The 22,135-nt window shown below is 44.9% G+C and overlaps 1 protein-coding gene across 11 annotated transcripts in view; it reads left to right on the top strand.

Annotated features, from left to right (window-relative positions):
* The window catches only part of afdna (afadin, adherens junction formation factor a), a 112,514-nt gene that overhangs the window by 78,261 nt on the left and 12,118 nt on the right, over positions 1-22,135 (top strand). For all 11 annotated transcript variants that reach the window (XM_080024510.1, XM_080024512.1, XM_080024513.1 and 8 more), the window contains 11 exons: positions 12,193-12,258; positions 12,392-12,465; positions 14,558-14,676; positions 15,341-15,541; positions 16,457-16,548; positions 17,550-17,765; positions 18,314-18,479; positions 18,899-19,301; positions 19,922-20,166; positions 20,940-21,154; positions 21,274-21,453. In XM_080024510.1, the coding sequence (XP_079880636.1) occupies positions 12,193-12,258; positions 12,392-12,465; positions 14,558-14,676; positions 15,341-15,541; positions 16,457-16,548; positions 17,550-17,765; positions 18,314-18,479; positions 18,899-19,301; positions 19,922-20,166; positions 20,940-21,154; positions 21,274-21,453 (1,977 nt within the window). The remainder of the gene's footprint in view (positions 1-12,192; positions 12,259-12,391; positions 12,466-14,557; positions 14,677-15,340; positions 15,542-16,456; positions 16,549-17,549; positions 17,766-18,313; positions 18,480-18,898; positions 19,302-19,921; positions 20,167-20,939; positions 21,155-21,273; positions 21,454-22,135) is intronic.

Raw genomic sequence — 22,135 nt, 5'->3', positions numbered from 1 at the left:
ACATGCTCTTGCTCTGTGGAATGAGTTTCCTGCTTTATGCCATACATTTCCTGTTTCCAAGCTCGTATGTGTGAGTTTTATGCACACGGATGCGCCTGAAAGTGTCAGAAAACCTCAATCCTTATTGAAATGTACAGGCAGCCTGAGAGTAGCACTTGTAGCAAATCTTTTGTAGGTGTGTGTGTGTGTGTGTGTGTGTGTGTGTGTGTGTGTGTGTGTGTGTGTGTGTGTGTGTGTGTGTGTGTGTGTGTGTGTGTGTGTGTGTGTGTGTGTGTGTTTGGGAGGGCTCAGGCATGGAAACCGGGGAGGGCGAGACAGACAGAGGAATTTCAAGCAAACACACTTGTGTCCAACTTCACCTATGTGGCTTTTGCGCCCCCCCCCAAGTCTATTATGTAACGGACAGTGTGTGTGCGTGCAGAGCTGCTATTTCCTCGCTGGAGACCGTAGAGGGCTGTTATTTGCCTCACGGAGCGTGCAGGCTGTAGGTATTGAGAAGGAAGATGATTAGTGCTTCATCTCTCTGTCTAGTTTTTATGGAACTAGAGATCCCCGCAAAAATACAACTAAACCAAAAAAATCTCATCCCACCTTCTCAGCAGGACTTTAAATGGCTGAATTCCTATTTTAAGTGCCATCGTCAGAGCACCCAAGCATCTGTCTCGTAAAAGACTTAAGAAGTAACTGAAATTATTGAAGTTTTTATTTGGACTTGTCAGCACACGCCAAACACACAACAGCTCGCCTGGAGAACTGGGATTGGCCGCACCCCCTTCCCCTCCCCGCCTGGAGTAATCACAGCCTGGAGTGTGTCAGGACAGAGCTGCACACGGCAGCACAGAAGCCACCCGTAAAGCAGTGTAAGCATCCGTAGTAGCAGCAGCTGAGACAGCCTTGATTCTCCTCAACCAGCTCTCCAATCGAATGTCTGTTTTTTGGAATAAAACCCGCGTTTGCCGCCGTCCATCCCGGGATTAAAGAACGTTTTATGCCCCGATTTGAGAATCCTTTTCGGGCTCTGGTCCAGCATCTGCTCCAATTAATACTCCACCAGCATGTGGTTTTCTGTGGTGGGCAGGAGACAGTCTGAGGTACAGTAACAGCACCTGTGTTTCTAATGTCTTACTAATGTATGTTTGTATGATTTCTTTGCGGTGCACTGCTTTATACTCAACCTAACCTTTACCCAATTGTGTTTTTAAAACCATACTCATAAAGATGTACATAAATAGGTGAAAACAGGCCGATGTTATCGTGGAATCTTGCTTGCTGGGTGCAAGGTGAGCACTAAGAGGACTGAGATGGGGTGTGTGCCATCCATGCGTTTAATTACTTAGTATTCCTGTTCCCTTGTTGCTCTCGCTCTCTACTTGCGGCACAAAATCAAAGAGATGACCGTGGCAAAAAAGTGGCAGCCCCGCTTGCAGGTCAGTAACTTAGTGTTTGTTTAAGAGATGCAGCGTTCAGGGGCCGTGCTGTTAATGATTCAACTCGGTATTCGAACACACCCGTACGCCGAGTGGAAATGGCAGTACAACCATGTTCTGGGCTTTGGGATATTTCTGGGTGCGTTCGAGTGCCCGTTCATGCCGTTGTCTGTCCACGCCCACGTTTCATTGTGTCAAGCACCTTCCTCCTGATGTCTCCCAGCTGGAGCTGAGGAAAATCGAGTTTCCCCTGATCCTCCCGTTCTGTTGACGTGTTTACTCATTCCTCAGTAGCTCTCAAGAGCGTGGGACATTCCACCTCTGCACAGCTGTTCACCCAGTGACCTGAGTTTTCACTTCGGGAAATTCATATAGTCCTCCAACAGGAAGGCTTACTGTCGACCCATACTGATTTGCTGATAGGCCAATCAGAAGAAACATGATCAAAGGCAAGTTTATCCTCACAACCAGAGGTCAAAGACTTGGAGACTGGATTAGAGTAAATTACTTCTCGTGCCATTTTCTGAACTCCATTGCCCATGAAGCTTATCTCTCCTGTCACATTGATCCAATCAGCAACAAATGTTCATTTATTTGTATTGTTCAAGTAATGCTAAGTTAAAGTTCTGCATTAACATGCCTCCGTTTGATCGTTTTTGTGTGTGTTTGTTTGCAAACTAATAGAAGAATGGTAATAGCAGTTAAAACAATGGCATGAGAGCTCTACCCCCTTGAGAACGAGAACAATGGAAGGATGTACTGTGGAACGCACGTGCACACACACACACAAGCAAACACACTTGCAAATGTTCAGAAAGGGGGCTTGTACAGTATGCATATAAGTCACCAATAGGGGACATTTCTTCTTTTGGCGGCACGGTGGGTGTGCCCTCAGCCTTTCTGAGTGATGTAAGTCCATGTTAGTAAGTCCATGCCAGCTAGTCCATGTCTAAATTATGGAACACTCTGTCTGTGGGATCACAGAGAATTAAACTTGACAAAACCCTCAGCCCTACTTTGCTTCCCCCACAAACTGTTTGAGCCAGACAGACCAGAAAGAATTCTTTGAAAATGCTCTTGGTTTTTAGACCCTGAGGCCCCCTAATTCCAACCTGTCTTTTCCAGGTGTGTTTGATTTCTTTCACCAGGCACCTTCAGAACTGCCCCAGTAGATGGCACGTACAGTAAGACCTTCTGTTGATCACATGGTAAAATTCAGCTTACTCAGGAATTCCAGTTATCCTTCTAATGGAGCAAGTCCTTTCTCACATACAACTAATAAAAACATACAGTATATCATAACATTCCAGCCTAACGTAGCATTCAGAATATCTAGACAAGCGCAAAGTTTTAAGGTCTTTCAAATTTGAATCGGCTTGGTCTATGGAAGGGGTTCCAAACCCCCGGGCCGCGGACCGGTGCCTGACCGCTGGGCATTTGCCTCCAGTTCAGCCTTTACTTTTTTTTTTTTTCTTTTCTTTTGCAAAGCCCGATCAGAGTGATCTCTAATCGAAAACAAGCAAGCAAACAGTGTGTTTTTATTGTAGATGCATTTATCTATTGTCTATAGCCCCTTTCACACTTAGTTGCCGGCAAATTACTGGGATAACCTTACCGGCACCACTAGTGATTTTCACTATGCACACATGCAGCTACATTCAGGAAAATTTCCGACTTGCGCCTTTTCACACGTACCATGACAAATTCTGGAACAACTGTGAAAGGGGTTTTATTTTCCCTCCCAGCGCTGTACCGTTCACTGCTCAAGGGTTGCGGGCGGTGGAGGGGGTCACGGTGCATCTCACTCTGCTGGCGTGTCCTGATGTTGGGGGCGGACTTCCAAGACACAGGGGTACCTTTTTTGCGTGACCCTAATACTCTTTTATTGTTGATGTATTTAATTTAATGCTAATGGAACGATAATCAAGGCAACATGGTACCTCGCCCAGAATAGGGAAACCGGGGCCCCCTCCTGGAGCCAGACCTTGGAGGGGAGCTCGCTGGCGAGCGTCTGGTGGCTGGGTCTTGACCCATGGCGCTCGGCCGGGCACAGCCCGAAAAAATACCATGGCGCCACCACCCTGTGGACCCACCACCTGCAGGGATAGGGGCTGGGGTCGGGGGCAATGTCAGCCGGGCGGCAGGCAAAGGCGGGGCCCTGAGCCTGCTGATCCTCGGCATCGTAGACTAGTTCTAGGGACGTGGAATGTCACCTCTTTGGCGGGGAAAGAGCTGGAGCTGGTGCGGGAGGTGGAGCGGTACCAACTAGATATAGTTGGGCTAACCTCTACACACAGCACTGGCTCTGGAACCTAACTCCTGGAGAGGGGCTGAACTCTCTCCTTTTCCAGAGTTGCCCAGGGTGAGAGGCGCCGGGCAGATGTGGGGATACTCATAAGTCTCTGGCTGAGTGCCGATGTGTTGGAGTTCTCGAGAGGGTTGCTTCTATGCGACTACAAGTTGCTAAGGGGAAAGCTCTGACTGTTGTGTGTGCTTATGCACTGAACACCAGTTCAGAGTATTCGGCCTTCTTGCAGGCTCCGTCTAGGGTATCTATAGTTCTACTGGGAGACTTCAACGCTCACGTGGCAACGATGGAGAAACCTGGAAGGGGGTGATTGGGAGGAACGGCCTGCCTGATCTGAATTTGAGTGGTGCTTTGTTATTGGACTTCTGTGCTAGTCATGGATTGGCCATAACGAACACCATGTTCGAGCATAGGGTGTTTCATAAGTGTACGTGGTACCAGACCACCTTAGGTCAAAGATCGATGATCGACTTTGTGGTCGTGTCATCAGATCTGCGGCCGTATATCTTGGACACTCGGGTGAAGAGAGGAGCATAGCTGTCAGCTGATCATCAGAGCTGCCAGACAGACCTGGTAAACCCAAACGTGTAGTGAGAGCAAACTGGGAACGCCTGGTGGATGCCCCTGTCCGCGAGGTCTTCAACTCCCACCTCCGGAAGAATTTTTGCGCATCCCGGGGGAGGTTGGGGACATGGAATCCGAGTGGGTCATGTTCAAAACCTCCATCGCAGAGGCGGCTGCTAGGAGCTGTGGTCGGAAGGTAGTCGTTGCCTGTCGTGGTGGTTACCCAAGAACCCGTTGTTGGACACCAGCGCTAATAACTCGCAAAGCTGCTGTTTTTAATACCTGCATGCTAGGTGTGTGGGTGAGAAGATGCACTTCTCTCTCTGCACGTTTAAACATGAGCTGGTCTGCTCTACAACTACGTATGTACAGTATATAATTTTCAGCCTGGCTGAGTAGGTCGTAGACAGATGCAGACCCAGACTGTTGTTATTGTTTTAGAGGAAATTAAGGCGTTAAGCGGTTCCTACTGTACAGATGACAGGATAGAGACAGAGAGAGAGAGAATTATTAGCTGTGACGCCAGACAGCTCTCCTGGTTTCAGACTGAAGACGGTGTCTTCTGTCTCTTCCCATATCCAACTCTAAGCCTGGCTGCCCCGCTGTCTACTCAGCTCTTTTGTCTGTTTTGTTTGCATGTTTGTTTTTGTCTCAGTCCAATTCTCTTTGTGTGTGTTTTTGTGTGTGTGTGTTTTTGTGTGTGTGTGTTTTTGTGTGTGTGTGTGTGTGTGTGTGTGTGTGTGTGTGTGTGTGTGTGTGTGTGTGTGTGTGTGTGTGTGTGTGTGTGTGTGTGTGTGTGTGTGTGTGTGTGTGTGTGTGTGTGTGTGTGTGTGTGTGTGTGTTCACACTTCTGTCTTCTACCTATCCAGTTTGGATTTCAAAAGACCAATGAGGTTTTGAATCGTAGGGTGCAAACACAAGCAGCATTGTTATAGATGTTTTGATGCATGTTGTTGAATATGGTGATAATAAAACATTAATATTGATTGCTTTTCTTTGTTCCTGTTGTGATAAACACAGATAAGAGACCCTTGTGTCTGCCCCTGAGCTGTATACACACACACACACACACACACACACACACACACACACACACACACACACGCGCGCGCGCGCACGCAAAGTCACATTCACCATGTCCGAACATTGCAGATTAAGTGTTGAATGGGACCTCATATCTCCATTGCCTCACTTCCTTTTTTTGAGTAAGTGAAACAGGTCACTTCCTGGGGGAGGGCCAGGGAAGGTCACGGCAGGAAAGTTGGGAGGATGTCCTGTTGTATTTGTTGCTGTTTCCAGATCCCAAATCTGTGGACGTACCAGCATAGAGATTTGAAATACCATTCTCAGTCTCTCTATCTCTGATCAAAAGGGCTTAGGGAGTAATAACAGTACAGAAGGATTTATAATCATCTTTTTTAATGGTCATAATTCTGTGGTACTCTTTAGGGATCACTAACATTCTATTCTATAGGGAAACCCCTGCCTGTCTCTTGCACAGGAGCATGTTGGGTATAGTCTTGTTTGGCTGGAGTAAGCACAGAAACATGACCTTACTCCCAGATTCATCTACTCCATAACAGCGGTTTGCAATTTCTTGCAAGTGTTTTAGCCCCATGCCAAAGAGTTTCCTCTATATATGTTCCTCTATGTACATTGATTATTTATTTGGCTCCACAGAGGAGATGGCAGTCTGTTCAACCTGATTTAGCAAACAGAGAAAAGCCTACTGAAACAGAACACATTGACAGATAATCTGTGCCTAGCATTTGATTTTTTGTTCAGTGAGAAATTCACATACAGTACATACAGCTTCACAGTGCCGGATGTATGTTCTGTATGACAATCATTTAGAAATCCTGTTAATCCACATTGAAGTTTAACAATCTGGTTTTATAGACCTGCTTTTCATGTTGCCAAACCCACCGGCATTTTGGGTACATGCCTATATCTACATTGTGCCTGTGTGCACATTGTCAGTATCTTCCACTTCCTTCTATTATTATTAAAATAGTAAGGTAGTAAAATAGTGTGTGTGACATAAGAAAGGTTTGTGGTCCATGAAGGGGGATTTCTTGTGGCGCGTGGTTTGAGTTCAGAGTTTCGAGAACTCCTGTTTTCCCCGGGTCTCCTTTGTTGCTCGGGAAGATCTAAAAAAGTTGCTGCCTCACATGCTTTCCGCCTGAGTGTCTAGAACATTTATTTCATTTCTTTATTTTAAGATGCAAATTGATCGAAAAGAGTATAAACAGATTGAACTAACGAAATTGAAGTGGCTCTCCCTTATCGAGTTCTTTGTGTAAGATTTCCACCAGGGGGATTCTAGTGTCAAGATTAGAATCTTGTTAAAATGTCACCGATCTCGGGGTGATATGATGCTGAAGTTTTGGGACCTATTCTGGGTGTGTCTGGGGTACGGAGATGTTTGTTGGAAGGAATTGAGCCATCTTTTTTTTTTTTTCTTTCCCCAGCTTGTCCTTGTACATGGAGCCAATCTGGTACTCTTCTAAGTTGCTCAGATTGCTGTCTTGTTTAGCAATTTATGTATTAAGAAACTTGGTTAAAGTTGGCATATTAAGAGGTAGATGTTTTGATTGAAGAATCTGGCAGCGTGCCGCCATGTTCTCTCCCACTCTACCCATCAGCACCAGAGAGGTACAGTATGTAGCCGTTTTGCTACCAAGGTTCGGACAAGGACTCTGAGAGACAGACAGGTAGCAGGGAAGGGGCGCCGGCACGGCGGGTTTTATTATAAGCGTCAGTCTACCACGCTGACCTCCCCTCGCCTCCCGGAGCCCGCTTGACCACGCCCCCAAGCCTGCCGTAAGGCCGTTTTTGACTTGGCTTTTTATGTATTATATTGCCATTTTTATCCATATAAAAGTACGACCCAATAGCAAGTCTCAGTTTTCTGTTGTCATATTTTGGCTTGCCTGTTGATCTCAAAAATGTTTTTTCAAAACACTTATTTTATTTTTTATACCAGGAGAACTGATCCCTCAAAAACAATGCCATTCAATGCCCATCTACGGTGATGACCGATGTGTCTCCAAAAACTGGTTCATGTATGTTTTTCTTGCTGAGGGATTTTTTTTTTTTCTTAACCAGTCTCTGCTTTTTCCAGTGGAGAGCATTTGGTTCCCAGGAGTCTACAGTTTCTGCCTCTTCGCCTCATGCTCATGTCTGAGGCCGGACGCAATGCACACACGCACCACATACACAAACACACCCCGTGGATGAACTCTCGTGTCTAGGGCACTCTGCCCAGTAAACCTTATCCACTCCTTTCCTCCTCCCTTCACTCTCTACTTTCCTCTCTCAACACTCTCCAAACCCGCTGACACTCTTTCTGACTTTCCCATCGCTCAACCAGAGATCTGTCTTTTCGTTATCGTGTTTGGATGTCTTGCATTGTTGGTTATGTGTCATAAGGGTTTAATAACAACATTATTAAATCAGTAAAATTATTCTTATGAAACACTTGACTAAGTCGTAAATGTATGAATTCCTTGCTGTGATTTCCAAGGAATTGATCGATACTGTTGTAAATGTTGTGATTACACATGCATTTCATGATCTTGTCTTACTTCAGGAACATCCTCCTTTATTGATAAATCATTTTCTAAGGCATTAATAAAGCATGATCAGAAATGTCCTCATGCAAACTAAGGGACACATACACACCTTTATTTATTAAATGTTTTGTTGACTGAAATATATAGATATACATGAACCTAAAATAAATTCATTAAACATTGCCAGGAACAAACATCTGATGTTTGACGTCGACCTCCTATAATGCTTCCATCTGAAACTTTAACTGTAGCCTGCGTGCAGAAGAATTCTGTCAGCCACATAAAACGGCCATAAAACACCATAAAGTTTTCAGTCTACATATGAAAATGCACAATGTTTTGCAGTGTGTACCTGCCATCGCCTAGTTACGACCTAAAAAAGCTGGAAATAACAAAAGATGTTTGGTTAGATTAGATAAATTATGCTTTGATAAACTGTCTTCTCCATTACTTTACGGAGTAGTAAACTAAAAATGAGCCTTCATCATGAAAAGAGCATCTACAACAGCATCAAACAATTGGTTAGTTAACATGAAGAAATCACAACAAATATTCAAGTATAAACTCATGTTTTAAATATATTAATACAACATATTTCTGGTCATTCCCATGCCTGGTCTTTATTAGCATGAGCTGTAGGGAGACACAAAGTTTAGACTTTGTGTTTGGGGGGCTGAAAAAATGTATCGGTCGTCTTTGCATGTGTGCTCTGACACGCACAAAGGGAGAGCTTTTAAGAGATAAACATGTCAAGATGATACAGTGGCTGTTTTGAACATCACACTAGCTCTCCCATTTTTACTGTAAACCACCTCTCCTCTTCACAGGAAGACCACACAGCCTGACAGACACACTGCCAACACCACAACTAGACGACATACAGATATTGGCTTCATGCCATCTTACTGTATTGTATCCAAGGCAAACTTTGTCTTGGCAGAGCCCGTCAGTCTAGAAACACACACACAAATGTAAGCAGGATACTCAGCCAATCCTGGCTGTTCTCGACAGGCATCTGTTTCTCTTGTGTCAAGGTCCTTACACCAATCAGCCACAACATTAAAACCACTGACAGGTGAAGTAAATAACATTTTCTCATCTCGTTTCAGTGGCACCTGTCAAGGGGTGGGATATATCAGGCAGCAAGTGAACAGTCAGTTCTTGAAGTTGATGTGTTGGAAGCAGGAAAAATGAGCAAGCGTAAGGATCTGAGCGACTTTGACAAGGGCCAAATTGTGATGACTACATGACTGGGTCAGAGCATCTCCAAAACAGCAGGTCTTGTAGGGTGTTCCTAGTATGCAGTGGTTAGTACCTACCAAAAGTGATCCAAGGAAGGACAACCGGTGAACTGGCGACACGGTCATGGGCTCATTAATGCGTGTGGGGAGCGAAGTCTAGCCCGTCTGGTCCGATCCCACAGAAGAGCTCCTGTAGCACAAATTGCTGAAAAAGTTGATGCTGCTCTGATAGAAATGTGTCAGAACACACAGTGCATCACAGCTTGCTGCGTATTGGGGCTACGTAGTCGCAGAACGGTCAGAGTGCCCATGCTGACCCCTGTCCACCGCCGAAAGCACCTACCTAGCACGTGAGCATCAGAACTGGACCATGGAGCAATGGAAGAAGGTGGCCTGGTCTGATGAATCACATTTTCCTCTACATCATGTGGATGGCAGGGGTTAGGGTCCGATCAAACCGAGCATCTGTGGGGTGTACTGGAACAACGAGAAGGAGAAGGAGAGACGGGAAGATGGCAGTGGACAGAGCAGCAGCCAGAACACACAACATACCTATTTTACTTTTGTTCTCTAGGTTTTTAATATATTTCTTATTTAAATTCTGCTTTTATTCTTTTTTTTATTTTTACACTGATCAAGAATATAATAGATTATCCTGTGCCACGCATTGTATCGTGTCGTGACAAATGTAGTTTGGAGATCCGGCAGACGTCAGGGATTTCCCCTGGTGAAAGATCTTGTAATGTGACCCCGTCGCCGAACAGTCATGTAGTGTGAAACCACAACGACCTCAAGATTCCCCATCACAAAGCAGAACGTTGTCGTGTGACAACTTTGAAAGTCATGTAGTGTGTCCATGGCATTACACGACTTAAAGGATCTGCTGCTAATGTCTTGGTGCCAGATACCACAGGACACCTTCATAGGTCTTGTGGAGTCCATGCCTCCACAGGTCAGAGCTGTTTTGTCAGCATGTGAGGCAGCTACACAATATTAGTGGCTATCAGTGGTGGTTTTAATGTTGTAACTGATCAGTATATATTCACTGTTTTTTTTCTTTTGGCAACATCACTTGCTGCTTGCTGTTGCTTAGCCTTTCACGTTTGGTTTTTAAAACTGTTCCCTTTGGTTGAACAACCTGTTATCTTCTTGTTTATAGGAGGAGTTGTTTGGACACTACAACTTGTTGCTTGTCACACCAGAAATTGGCAGTGCCAGATTCCTTTGCATGTCTTTGTAAAGTAGACTATATCAGTGGCAAGTTTATTATCAAGCCAGCTGGTTCACGAACATAAACAGTAAAACACAAATTAAGTAAACATGATAACACTATTGACTCCTGCCTCATGACTCACTGCAAACCATGCTGTCTCTATTTGCATAGAAATGTATATAGTGACAGAGCATAATTCTTTATAAAATAGGTTAATGTGACGCAGGTAAAACCGAGCCAAAGCCATTTTGCTGTGGGTTGGCGCCACTAATGTGTTTCTTTTCAAATACACACGGAAGAGGAAGAAAACACTGTCGTTTTTTTTTTGTCCGTACACATAGGGTATTGGATCTTGGTATACCATGGCTGTCTCATATCTAGGGTAAAGACCTGCAAAAAAGCAGTCGGTCGTTGTATTTCCTTGGCTTGTCTACTTTTGTTTAGATGTGGCATGACTATCTTTTGTTTGAAGGTTTCAATGTTGCTTTTTAAAGATCCATGTAAAACATCCCTCAGTCTGCAACATACTACCAGACCCTCATGTGAGCTCAAGTAGTTGTACAGAGTAGTACTTGATTCTTTCCCTCTCTCTGTCTCTTTCTCCTGCATTTTAGGGATATCTGTATTTTTTTATGTGAAAATGTAAAATAATAAATATCAGCTATAGCAATTAATTCGTAAAAAAGGGGTATTTTGGGAAAAACAACATGTCAAAGTTTCATCTAAACGTATTTTGTTTAGTCAGTTTGTTGTTCGGATCACTGACTGCAGCCCCATCCTCACTATCAGACCACAATGTCCTTGTGGTTATAAACAATCCCCCTGCAAACAGCACACTCTTTTAACCTCCCATTTGAGTGCAGCATCGCATCTATTTATTTGTATGTGCAGGTCACACTGAAACAACGGGGCTGTCGGTGCAGAAAAAGAGAGACAGAAAGCGCTGACAGGGTACCTTTTTGAGAATAGTGGGGCCGGCTGGACTGGATGTCTGCCCAATCAGAGTTGAAAGGGTTTGTATGGCGGTGGGGGTGCTTAAAAGGACCTGCAATTGCACCTTTGAGTTTCCCAGATAGTCGGGGTATCACCAACACCGCACCGGAGCGCAGCGCTGGACTGTACTGTATAATGGATTTCATATTGTACAAATAACAGGTGAAGAGTTTTTATCTAATCTCCATATCTTTGGATAAACAAAGTCCTGTTTTGTTGAGGACTCTCTGAGCACTTCATTATGTTGTTGAAACGCTCTGGAAATAACGGGGGATTCCATCAGACTGCAATTGACGTTTGAGATGGAAGACTACGCCTCTGTTCTGAGTCTAGACCGCTGATAAATGACACCATTTAGCTGGTGGAAATGTGTCTGTGCAGACACCAGTCCAAGAGAAACCAGCTGGATAACAGGAGCTCAACAGTGGTTTTGGGGCGCACATAGGCGGGCCTGTGTGCTCCGGTCCACAGCCCGGGCATTGTGTTGCAGACTTTGCATCTGTTTCTAAGGCTATGGCCCGGCCTTGATAGACTACACACAAGTCTCAGTGGCAATAAACACACCCTGCAGTTTGCTGCTGCTGGGAGAGGCTGCTTAGGAGATCGGTTGGAGGATGGGATTAGCTAGGTTTAAACTGCATGGAAAGATCTGGTGGATGTTTTACTCATAATAGGAATACAGGTTACACTGTAGTTTCCTGAAACCATCTGCTATCTTCAAAACCCCCGCCTCTTTAGTTTGTCCAGGAGTGATCCGGAATGATGAGTTGGAAGGGCTTTCACTTTTCTGTCAGAACTTTTCTGGTTGATAGTTGAACTTAGTCCTACCTGGACTAATTTTTCATTTCTCTTTCTCTGTTTTTCTTACTAGGGTGCAGGTCAGGAAAAACTGGGCATCTACATAAAGTCTGTTGTCAAGGGAGGGGCAGCAGACGTGGTGAGTTCACACAAACCAAAACGCACACACACACACAAGGCGGACATTTCAGGATATAAACAAGGAGCTTGTCACTCATCTTATCCTCCTCTTCCCCCCACTTTTCCATCTCGTTTGAATCTGCTTCATATAGGATGGCCGTCTGGCAGCAGGGGACCAGTTGCTGAGTGTGGACGGTCGTAGTCTGGTGGGCCTATCACAGGAGAGGTAGGAAATGCTTAGCCAATCGCAAAGCCGCATTCCTTTCAGGTCGCACGGAAGTATCTTGAGGGCTTAAGGGCTTCCACATAAACTATGCTTATAGTTGTCCATATAAGGAAAGGCACAGGTAATTTTGGAGCCTCTCCAGCTCTCTTAAAAAAAAACAGAGTTATCAGAATTCTTGACCCTAACAAGTCCTGAATCCACTATCCAAATATATCCATTTACTGTCAGAGGATGTTTTATTTAGAAGGATTTTATTTTCATGATTTTTGTGATGTAATTCATCCAATGTTTGATTATAATTATTATTATTATTATTATTATTATCTTTTACTTAAATCAGGATGGATAAACTTTATTCCCGTGGGAAAATTCCACTGTTACATCAGCCAGCATCGTATACAGTAAGGAGAAAAGCATATAGATGGTAATGAACTCTGGCAGGTAAATAAACATTGCAGGTTGTCATGTGATTAGAAAGGGGCAGTTAACTGTCTTACTCAATGACTGTTCTTTGAAATCCAGTGAACAATGACAGCAACAAACACACCCAAAACTGAAGCGAGCAGCATTTCATTCAATGTAATATTTTCTTAATTCTTCTTCCAGTTGAGAAGGAGATTCCCGCAAGTGTCAGAAGTTTTATTTGATCACAGCCGTTGAAAGAAAGATGAAAAAGACCTCGCTCTCTCTCCAAAGCCAGAGCCATATCTGAGGCCAGTCACCCTCCCCCCCCCCCCCCCGTCCCCCCCGTCCCCCCAAACAGGCTCATAGAGTTACACTGTCTAGATTGGAATGTTTTTTGGAATATACTGGAATGTTATTCACTGTTCTTTACAAAGGGTGTGTGTGTCTTTAAAAAATGTCTGCATATTCTTTTGTGATGGCAGTGACAGGGGTTTTTGACCGCCGCTCGCCTCAGATTAATCTGGGGCTCCGATCATTATGTGCAGCGTGTCTCTTTTCTGTAGTCAAAACTGAATTGGCCAAGAAGGATTTTTCATTGGATTTTCTTACATGTGGAATATCAGATAGGCCCGTTTCGCTACATGGTGACTCATCGTATAGTGCCAGTCGAGTTAGAAACCCTCCTGAGGCTGCGCTGTTTTGGCTCCGACTGTTAAAAGTTCCATGTGGAGGATCCCAGCCATCTGGCACGGGGCCATGGGTTACAATAGACGCTCAAACTTATTTGCAGTTGTTATTTGATTCACGTCTGGTTCTTATAGGCAGGCGTCAGGTTTCCAAATGACAGACCCGTGCAGATTTACAAAAGGCCCAAGTTGAGTCAATAAAAAAAGGCTTCAACTGTCCTGCTCAGCCAAGCAGAAGGAGACAGTTTGAAGTTTACATTTCCCAGAGTCCTCTCCAATCAAAGACACATGGCTCATTATCCTTGTTATATCTGCAACCTTCAACCACTCGTGGTATTACGTTTTTTGGATGTGTGTGCATGTGTGCGTGTCTGGCGGCGCAGGGCTACGTGTGTTTGCGAGCAAGTGCAAGACCAGATCCGGATTAGTATGGACTGGGTCTGTGGTTGTGAGGTGCGGTTCTCTGCCAATTATAACCTCAACCTTCTCGGATCCATGACCAACGACTCAGTTTGGCATTTGTGAAACGCTCTTGACATTTGATGGGAAAATTTGTTGAAATATCTAATCTTCAGGGGGCTTTCCCTACCTAAAGGGATATGTATGTTAACTCACTTCTTAGAAACGGTCCCTCCCCATTGCTATTGCAGGGATTTACACTCTAAGCTTGAGGGACGGCAGTTAAAAAATAGTTTAACTGCTGTAGCAAATAGTTTTAGCAAATTGTTCTTACTTAAGACGACATTTTGATATCATAAAATAAAATCTGACATGTCAGAATGCTTATAGTATGCATGTAGTAGTCACATTTTTGTTCACACTGGCCACCAACTAGTGAGCTATTTAAAGCATACCTTGTGAATGTCTGTGTGTGTATTATTAAGAAAATAATCTACATAGAAGAACTTTTTTTTTCTTGAAATGTATGTTACAAAATGCACATGTGAAATGCACGCTTCACTTTGAAGCTCATCTCTCTTTCGGCTCGGTTCTGTCCTCAGAGCGGCAGAGCTGATGACTCGGACAGGCTCCGTGGTGACTCTGGAGGTGGCCAAGCAGGGAGCCATCTACCATGGTCTGGCAACCTTGCTCAACCAGCCCAGTCCCATGATGCCCAGAGGTAAGTGCACTGGGGATTTTAAACTCGTCCCTGCAAAAACATTATAAGTAAAAACGTTAATTCCACTGGCAAGCTGACTATTTTTCTTTATGACATTATCTGATATGACTATTTTATGCTGACTGCAGACGAACCAAACCAAATAAATTGCATAACAGGGCAGGGAAGTTTAAATTGTCTAGACCCAATCGGAGAGGAAGAGATCTATCAGGATAGAACTAGATGCTAGAATCTATAGTTACTTCTGCAAGTCCTGGGTGCACCCAACGCCAAACATTGTTGTTCACCCTGTACTCTAGTAACTCCAGATGGGTACAACTAAGTCTATAATGAGTGTTTGTGGCTAGCGTGTGGTGTGTGCATGTGTGAGCTTTCTCACATACACACAAAGTGTTTACAGGGTGTCAGGCTCTGCTAATCTTTGTCCATTGGAATGTGACCCCTCTTTTCATTACGGAAGTCCTCCGGTCCGCTATGGCCTTTTCTCTGGGGTGACGTTGAAAGTTGTTCCAATGCAGCCATTTACTCACTTAAGGCCTTTAAGTCATATTATTATCAATTTATTTTATTTTTTCAATCACAGCGCCATTGTGTGAAATCTTTCCATTGTTCTGCCATCTCTCCTCCACACCATCTCTCCGACCCCTTCCTCCGTCCACTCCAGCAACGGACCGCGGCCGCGACAAGAACGGGAAAATGCGACCAAAGAGCGAGGGCTTCGAGCTGTACAACACTACGGCGCACAACGGTTCCCCAGAGAGTCCGCAAGGTGGCTGGGATTCATACCCGGAACCAAAGAAGATGAGCGGTGAGGAGCGGCTCCTCAAAAACCGCATGGACCACCGCTCCAGCCCCAACGTAGCCAGTGAGTGCCCCCCAATCCCTTGAACCAAACAGTCAGGGAAGATCATGCATTTCTGTTACTGAAGTATATTAGATCAACTAAAGGAAGCAAATACCCCTTTCCCACTGCACCAAAAACCCGTTACCTCACTAAAATCCAGCATTTGGCATCAATAGGAAAGGAAAAACCCGGTTTTCAGTCCCGGTTGAATGACCCTGCAATAAACAGGTTTTAATCAGCTCCACCTCCGATCGGCTCTGATGTAAACACGACACCCGGGTCGACCCGCTAATTTTAGCCCCTTTACCTGCGCGATGTGACGAGTGTTGGAATACCGGACGTTGGCACGTTAATAGACAGGAATATCCATGGGTCATTCCATCATTTCATATCCCATTTAGAATCCAAAATGAAAATCAGAAGTTATTGACTTTTTTCTGTAGGAGGGACCATAAAATGTTTTGAGTTTGGGGATCGCACCATGGGGAGCACAGTGGAGAACCTCCCAGCTCCCCACCAGGCTCTGAGCCACTCCAGCACCACCGAAAGCCGGTCCCCGCACCACCCAGAGCCGGTCCCCGCTCCCTGCCGGCGAAGGGCCAGTGCTGCTTCTATTGTAGTTTAACAGTACACTTGGGTCATTAATGAACATTAAAAATACTTTTTTTTTCCCCGAAATTTTAGTTTCATGTCATTGTTTCTTTAAGTTGCTATCTCCTCTACTGTTTTTTTCCCAATCACACTGGAACCATGACATGCCCCTTTTCCGACGTGACTGGACGTCGAAGATGACACACCAGAAAAAAAATTGCATTTCTTCTAGCAAAGGGAAAGGTGTCAACCACCTAAAATTTGCGGTTTTAAAGCCGCTAATTTTGTTGTAAAAAGGGTATAAGATTTCAATCCAAAGTGTTGTTATCTGTTTACAAATTTCAGATCAGAGTCAAAGCCCCGGAGGCAAGGCGGTCTACCCTGGCGGACCCGGCACCAAGATCACCTCCGTCTCCACTGGCAACCTCTGTGCCGACGTGAGTCAATTGTCGCAGTCACTGTCCCGCCTCCACCGCTGTGTGGAATGTGTTCGCACTAGGGTCACTGATGAGAATGATGCCAGTGTACCAGGATAGCATAGTGTCACAAGCATGCGCTTTTTAACACAACTGCGCCGATGCTGTCAATTTGATTTTAAAGCAAGGCACTTGAAGGCCTCCCAGTCGCAACAAATGTTTCCTTTTAGTTCATGTTCCTCTGAACCACCGATTTTAACATTGAATTGCGCGGTAAGCTGCCTCAAGGTGCTTCACAGCTGCTTGCTAAAGAAGCACTGCATCCACCTGCTAGTTCAGTGGAGAGGAGTTCTTCCTAAAGTTAAAAACATTTGCAACTATTTTTGGAAAGCCCATATACGTCAACTGCTTTTTAAAAAAAATATATATTTTTTTATTATAAACAGTTGAGAAATCAGAACCCCAAGAAATAAATGCTCCTTTTCTGGAATTTAAATACTTGTCACTAGGATCAGATGTAAAATAGCATCAGCTGTGGTCCCTCTATGCAAGAGAAAATGCAGAGATTATTCTCCTCAAGAAGAAGCTATGTGTGCTCTGCTATTGACACGTTTTTATTTCCATTTATTTTGACTATTTATTTTGAATAGATTTTCTTTAGTCTGGATTTATGTAAGAGCCTTGAAGTGACCTTTAAGCAGGGTAGACTGTATTAGCTTCAATTTTGCGAGCAGTCTGGGTGGGATCTGTGTCAAAACAGTTTCATGCTTGTCCTGAACGATGTAATGTTGTTCTCTCCCGAAGCCCTGAGTGCATTATTAAGTTGAAAAACAAAGCTTTCTGTCCTTTAGAACATGTAATACTCAGTGTTGTTCTTCAATTAATTGGTTAATCTCAATGTGAAATGTAATTGGTAACAGCTACAGCAGGACACAAACTTACTGCACTGCGAGGATATCTTGCAAGTGGACAAGCTTCTCTAAATGTCACTATACAAATAGAGATGATTTTTCCTTTTCCAGGAGGAGCCCTCGCCTCCACACCCAGAAGCCTACCCCATCCCAACACAGACTTACCCTAGGGAATACTTCACCATCCCAGCCTCCAAAAGCCAGGACAGGGTCGTGGGTCCCGGGCCAGGCCCCGGCCCTGGCCCCACGCCGCACTGGCAGGCCATGGACGACAGGGATCGGTTGCCCGGTGTCCTGGCTGACAGCCTCCACAGCAACAGCATGCAGGTAGGGGATGAGCGAACCAAAGTTCTGAACAGTTGGGAGAAATTTCAAACAATGCATTGGCAAATCAAATTTTCAACAGGACGTGGTTGTTGGTAAAATGTGTTTCATGAAAGACGGATTCATGATTTTGGATTGTCTTTAATTGGCAACGGGAAACAGGTGTTAAGATAACATTACACTTTATTCATTCCCGCAGGGAAATTCAGGAATTCAAGATTTATTTTTAGGTAAATAAAACATAATAGAATATTCATATGAACCTTATAAAACCTTTAAACCTTATAAATCTAATGTTAGGGTCATCAGCAGCCAGGGAGCAAGCAAAAATCAGGATCCTCCAGTATTCTGTTAGTTTAGTTTGTGGAGCCCTTAAAGGTTCTACCGCAGTAACTGATATTACCTCATTGCTATGCATCAAGGCAAACTGGTATAGCAATGAGGTAATATCAATGACCGTGGTATCATCCTATCTCTGTCTGATTTTCCAATGTCTGTAAATAGCGGGAAACCCTTTTTTCGTGGTTTGACATGCATTTCCCTCCCCTCAGCGAGTGGCCCACTCCCAGGAGGACCTGTACCCTATGGCAGGTGGCCTCCGGCCAGAGGACCTGATCCACCTTCAGCAGCAGCAGCAACAGCAGCACTACCAACACCGGGAGCAAGAGTACCAACGGGATGCTGACTATGCGCATCGGGAGCTGGACTACCAGAGAGGTGAGTGGAGATGAGGAGTTTTGGCAGCGGCTATCTTTACTGGCCAAGCATTTTTCTTTTTTTCCTACCAACATCATCTTCAAGTCTTCTCCATGAAACTAACTTACTTGACTTGACCTAATTGGCTTACTTGGCTGCATCAGCAGACAGGCCTATATAGACAATTTGTCCTTGAGTCTAATGATTTTCAATTGTTTGAAAGTACAGTTCATATCAGTGATGAATGGATATTATGGTTTGTCATGTTTCAGTGGTGTGGTATCATGAAATTAAGATATTGTATTACAAGAGGTTTTCTTTGTCTGAATCAATGAGAAAATATATTTATATGGTTTTGGTCTAATGATCCACTTTAGATTATCTTACCTCGCTTGGGATTTTGAATTAATAAGCAGAACATATGATAACGACACCCTCAGGCGTGGGTGGGGCCGACCACTGGGGGAACCACCACCAGGTTTCGTCCTCCGTGGAGTCGTCTACCTCCAGCCAGGAGCACCTCAACTTTTCGGCCGCCTCCTCGTCCTCCAACAGCAAGGGCCCCCACAAGAGTGGGCCAGGCCGCTGGAAGACGCCCAACGCACCGCACTCCGCGGGGCCCCCGCACTCCTCCCAGCCGCCCTCACGCTCTGACCTGCCACCACCGCCGCCGCCGCCTCCCCCGGCCCACTACCCAGACCCCTACGACCCCCAGGCTGACCTGCCACTGCCCCCGCCACCCGCCGTCACCGCGGTGGCGGCCCAGCAGGCGGCCGACCGCAAGAAGCGCGAGGAGCAGCAGCGCTGGTATGAAAAGGAGAAAGCTCGACTGGAGGAGGAGAGGTAGGCCATCGCTTTCAGCTTCTTTTGGTCTTAATTACTTTTCAATGCATTATGGGAGTGTCACGGCTGGGAATGCTCCAGCACTGCTTCAAAAGGGCTGTTTTTTTCTGGGGCGTTTTATCAAACAAACAACAAATGTATTCACAACCCTCCTGTAAAATCCTTCCTGTAAAAATATATACACAATCTCCCACAATTTTGAATAGAAATATTGATATGATCAATTAATTAGAAATTAGAGCAATGAAAGCCATCCACTCAGGGCTTGATCCCCACAGACATTTGGTGGAATGAGGCTAACCACCGATACCAATTCTGAGTGTTGGAGAGTACACATCTAATCTAGAAATGCACCATACAAGAGCTATGCACCATAGAAGAGTATACAAGAGTACAGGACAGAGTGCCGAATACTTAAATACGATATATTAATCATGAGATCAGTAATTAACTAGAATACAACCTGACTCTGAATTGAGAACATATAACACATTTTAGCAACATCGTAGGAAGACCAGTGAATATTGGCATTTTGACAAATTTGATTGGTTGGATTTATTGGATTGGCTTTTAAATCGGCCAGTGTCAGAGATATTGATGATGACGTTGACTGTTCCCAGGGAGAGGAAGCGAAGGGAGCAGGAGAGGAAGCTGGGACAGATCCGCTCCAACCCCGTCATGCCCGTTCCGCCTCACAACAACGGCGGGGCGATGCCCCCTCCCCACCACCAGCCACCTCCCGCCCAGCCCTACCACCCTCCTCCCCAGTCCCAGTCCCAGCCACCTCCACCCAGGCCAGAGAAGCTGGCCAGCCTGCCACGTTCTGCCGTACCTCCCCCAGCCCACGCCGCAGGCCCCAACCCCGGTAAGACCTGACATTTTGGTTCCCATCAATTTAAAAAGAGATGATGTTTTTGTTTAGATTAGTATTTGTAGGAAATACTTGTATCACTGAAAACAATGTAATGTGTGCTTTGATATCAAACAAATTTCTATTGAAGAGCACCCTTAGTTAGCAAATTTTCCACGTCAACCAATCGGAGGAAAGAAATTTGGTCAGTGATCACAGTGGTCATATGATAACAGACCATGTAAAGCGCTGCATGGAACACAGATAAGATAAGATTTGGTTGACAATTTTGTCAGCACTGAATTAACTTAGCTCATTTGGAAAATGTGCTGAATTGAATTAACTTAACCAGTCTGTAATGTTTGTTTGGTAACCTTGATAAAATAGTTCAGATATTCCCTTCTTAGTAAAACAATGATGAAAGCATTAACCATTTCCTGTATTTTCTGTCCACCGGGGATCACATTTGTTATTGCGGATTGACAGCAAAGGTTGCTACAAATTTGCTCTTAGAATAAGTACTTCTAACCTTTTCTTTTTGGGGGGGATCTGGGAATGTTTAACAATTGTCACCATTAAATCCATTTACCCTTCAACAAGTTAAAGAAAGCTCTGCTTCATGCTAAATGATAAACACAAGGCAATTTTGATATACATATGAAATGTGGATTGCTATAAAAAGTAGTGCTAAGAGCCGAATATAGAGGGTCACCAGCCTGCTATCACTGTTTGATAGATTTTCTTTCGTGGGTATTTGCAACTCCACTCACCCCTGGTGTATGTCCCAGCTATGGACACGGTGATCAGGGAGCTTCTGCCACAGCAGCAGCCGCGTACCATCGAGCGGCGCGACCTGCAGTACATCACCATCAGCAAGGAGGAGCTGTCCTCCAGCGACAGCCTCTCCCCGGACCCCTGGAAGAGGGACGCCCGCGAGAAGGCTGAGAAGCAGCAGCAGCTGCACATCGTGGACCTTTTGGACAAGGAGATCCAGGATCTCCAGGTAGCAATTACCAACGTACACCAAACCGACACCTTGAATTCTCACAAAGAAAACAAACCTTGTCTTTCTGATTACTTGTAATAGTGGCTCTAGCAGTTAAATCCTCTTAACCCGACCAGGCAAAGCCGGAGCGGACGGCCGAGGAGAGCGACCGCCTGCGCAAGCTGATGCTGGAGTGGCAGTTCCAGAAGCGCCTGCAGGAGTCGAAGCAGAGCGATGAGGATGAGGAGGAGGAGGATGACGAAGACGTGGACACGGCCATGATCATGCAGCGGCTGGAGGCCGAGAAGAGGGCCCGGGTGAGACACGGGCACAGTCAAAAGACCAAGAGGTGGACTAGAGAGGGGGCAGGGGGGGTGAAAAGAGTATTAAAAGTGACGGAGACTGAGGAAGGCTTGGCGTATGAATTTCCATGGTGGGGGGATGCAGGGAAGACGGTTCTTTGGCCTGGTTTTTGCGTGTAGACCTTAATGCATTAATCAAAACGTTCAAACTTCCAGTGCTCACTCGACATTCACAAATAATTCCATGGTGTACATTAAAGTGAACATCTGTGGAAATGACATGCCTTCATTTCTCTCTTTAGGAACTAATTGTTCCTGGCTTTGGATGGAGTTTATACATCAAAACAATTTGAATTTGAGTATCTTCTTACACACAAAGCCACTTACAAATTTAAAAGCCCCCTCAGACTACACAAAACCATTGCGATTTGGAACCTATCCAACAGAACGGGGGTATCATGGTTTAAGTGGTCCAATAACCATAGAAATCCTCTTTTGAGCAATTTGTTTTGACATGATTGATGTGTGAAAAGTTTCCTTCACACACCGTTATGGTGGATTTAGAAATTCTGACTGTTCCAATCGACAGTGTCAATGATTCTGCATTGAACCAATAATTGAGCGGCTATACTCCTTATTCAGCCAATCACCAGTTTTGAATCAACTAGCAAGCACAGACAGACTTGGAGCAGTATAA

Source organism: Zeus faber (assembly GCF_960531495.2).
Source record: "Zeus faber genome assembly, chromosome: 2".
NCBI lineage: Eukaryota > Metazoa > Chordata > Actinopteri > Zeiformes > Zeidae > Zeus > Zeus faber.
Note: the sequence above shows the minus strand (reverse complement) of the source record. Positions and strands in the feature narration are given on the sequence as shown.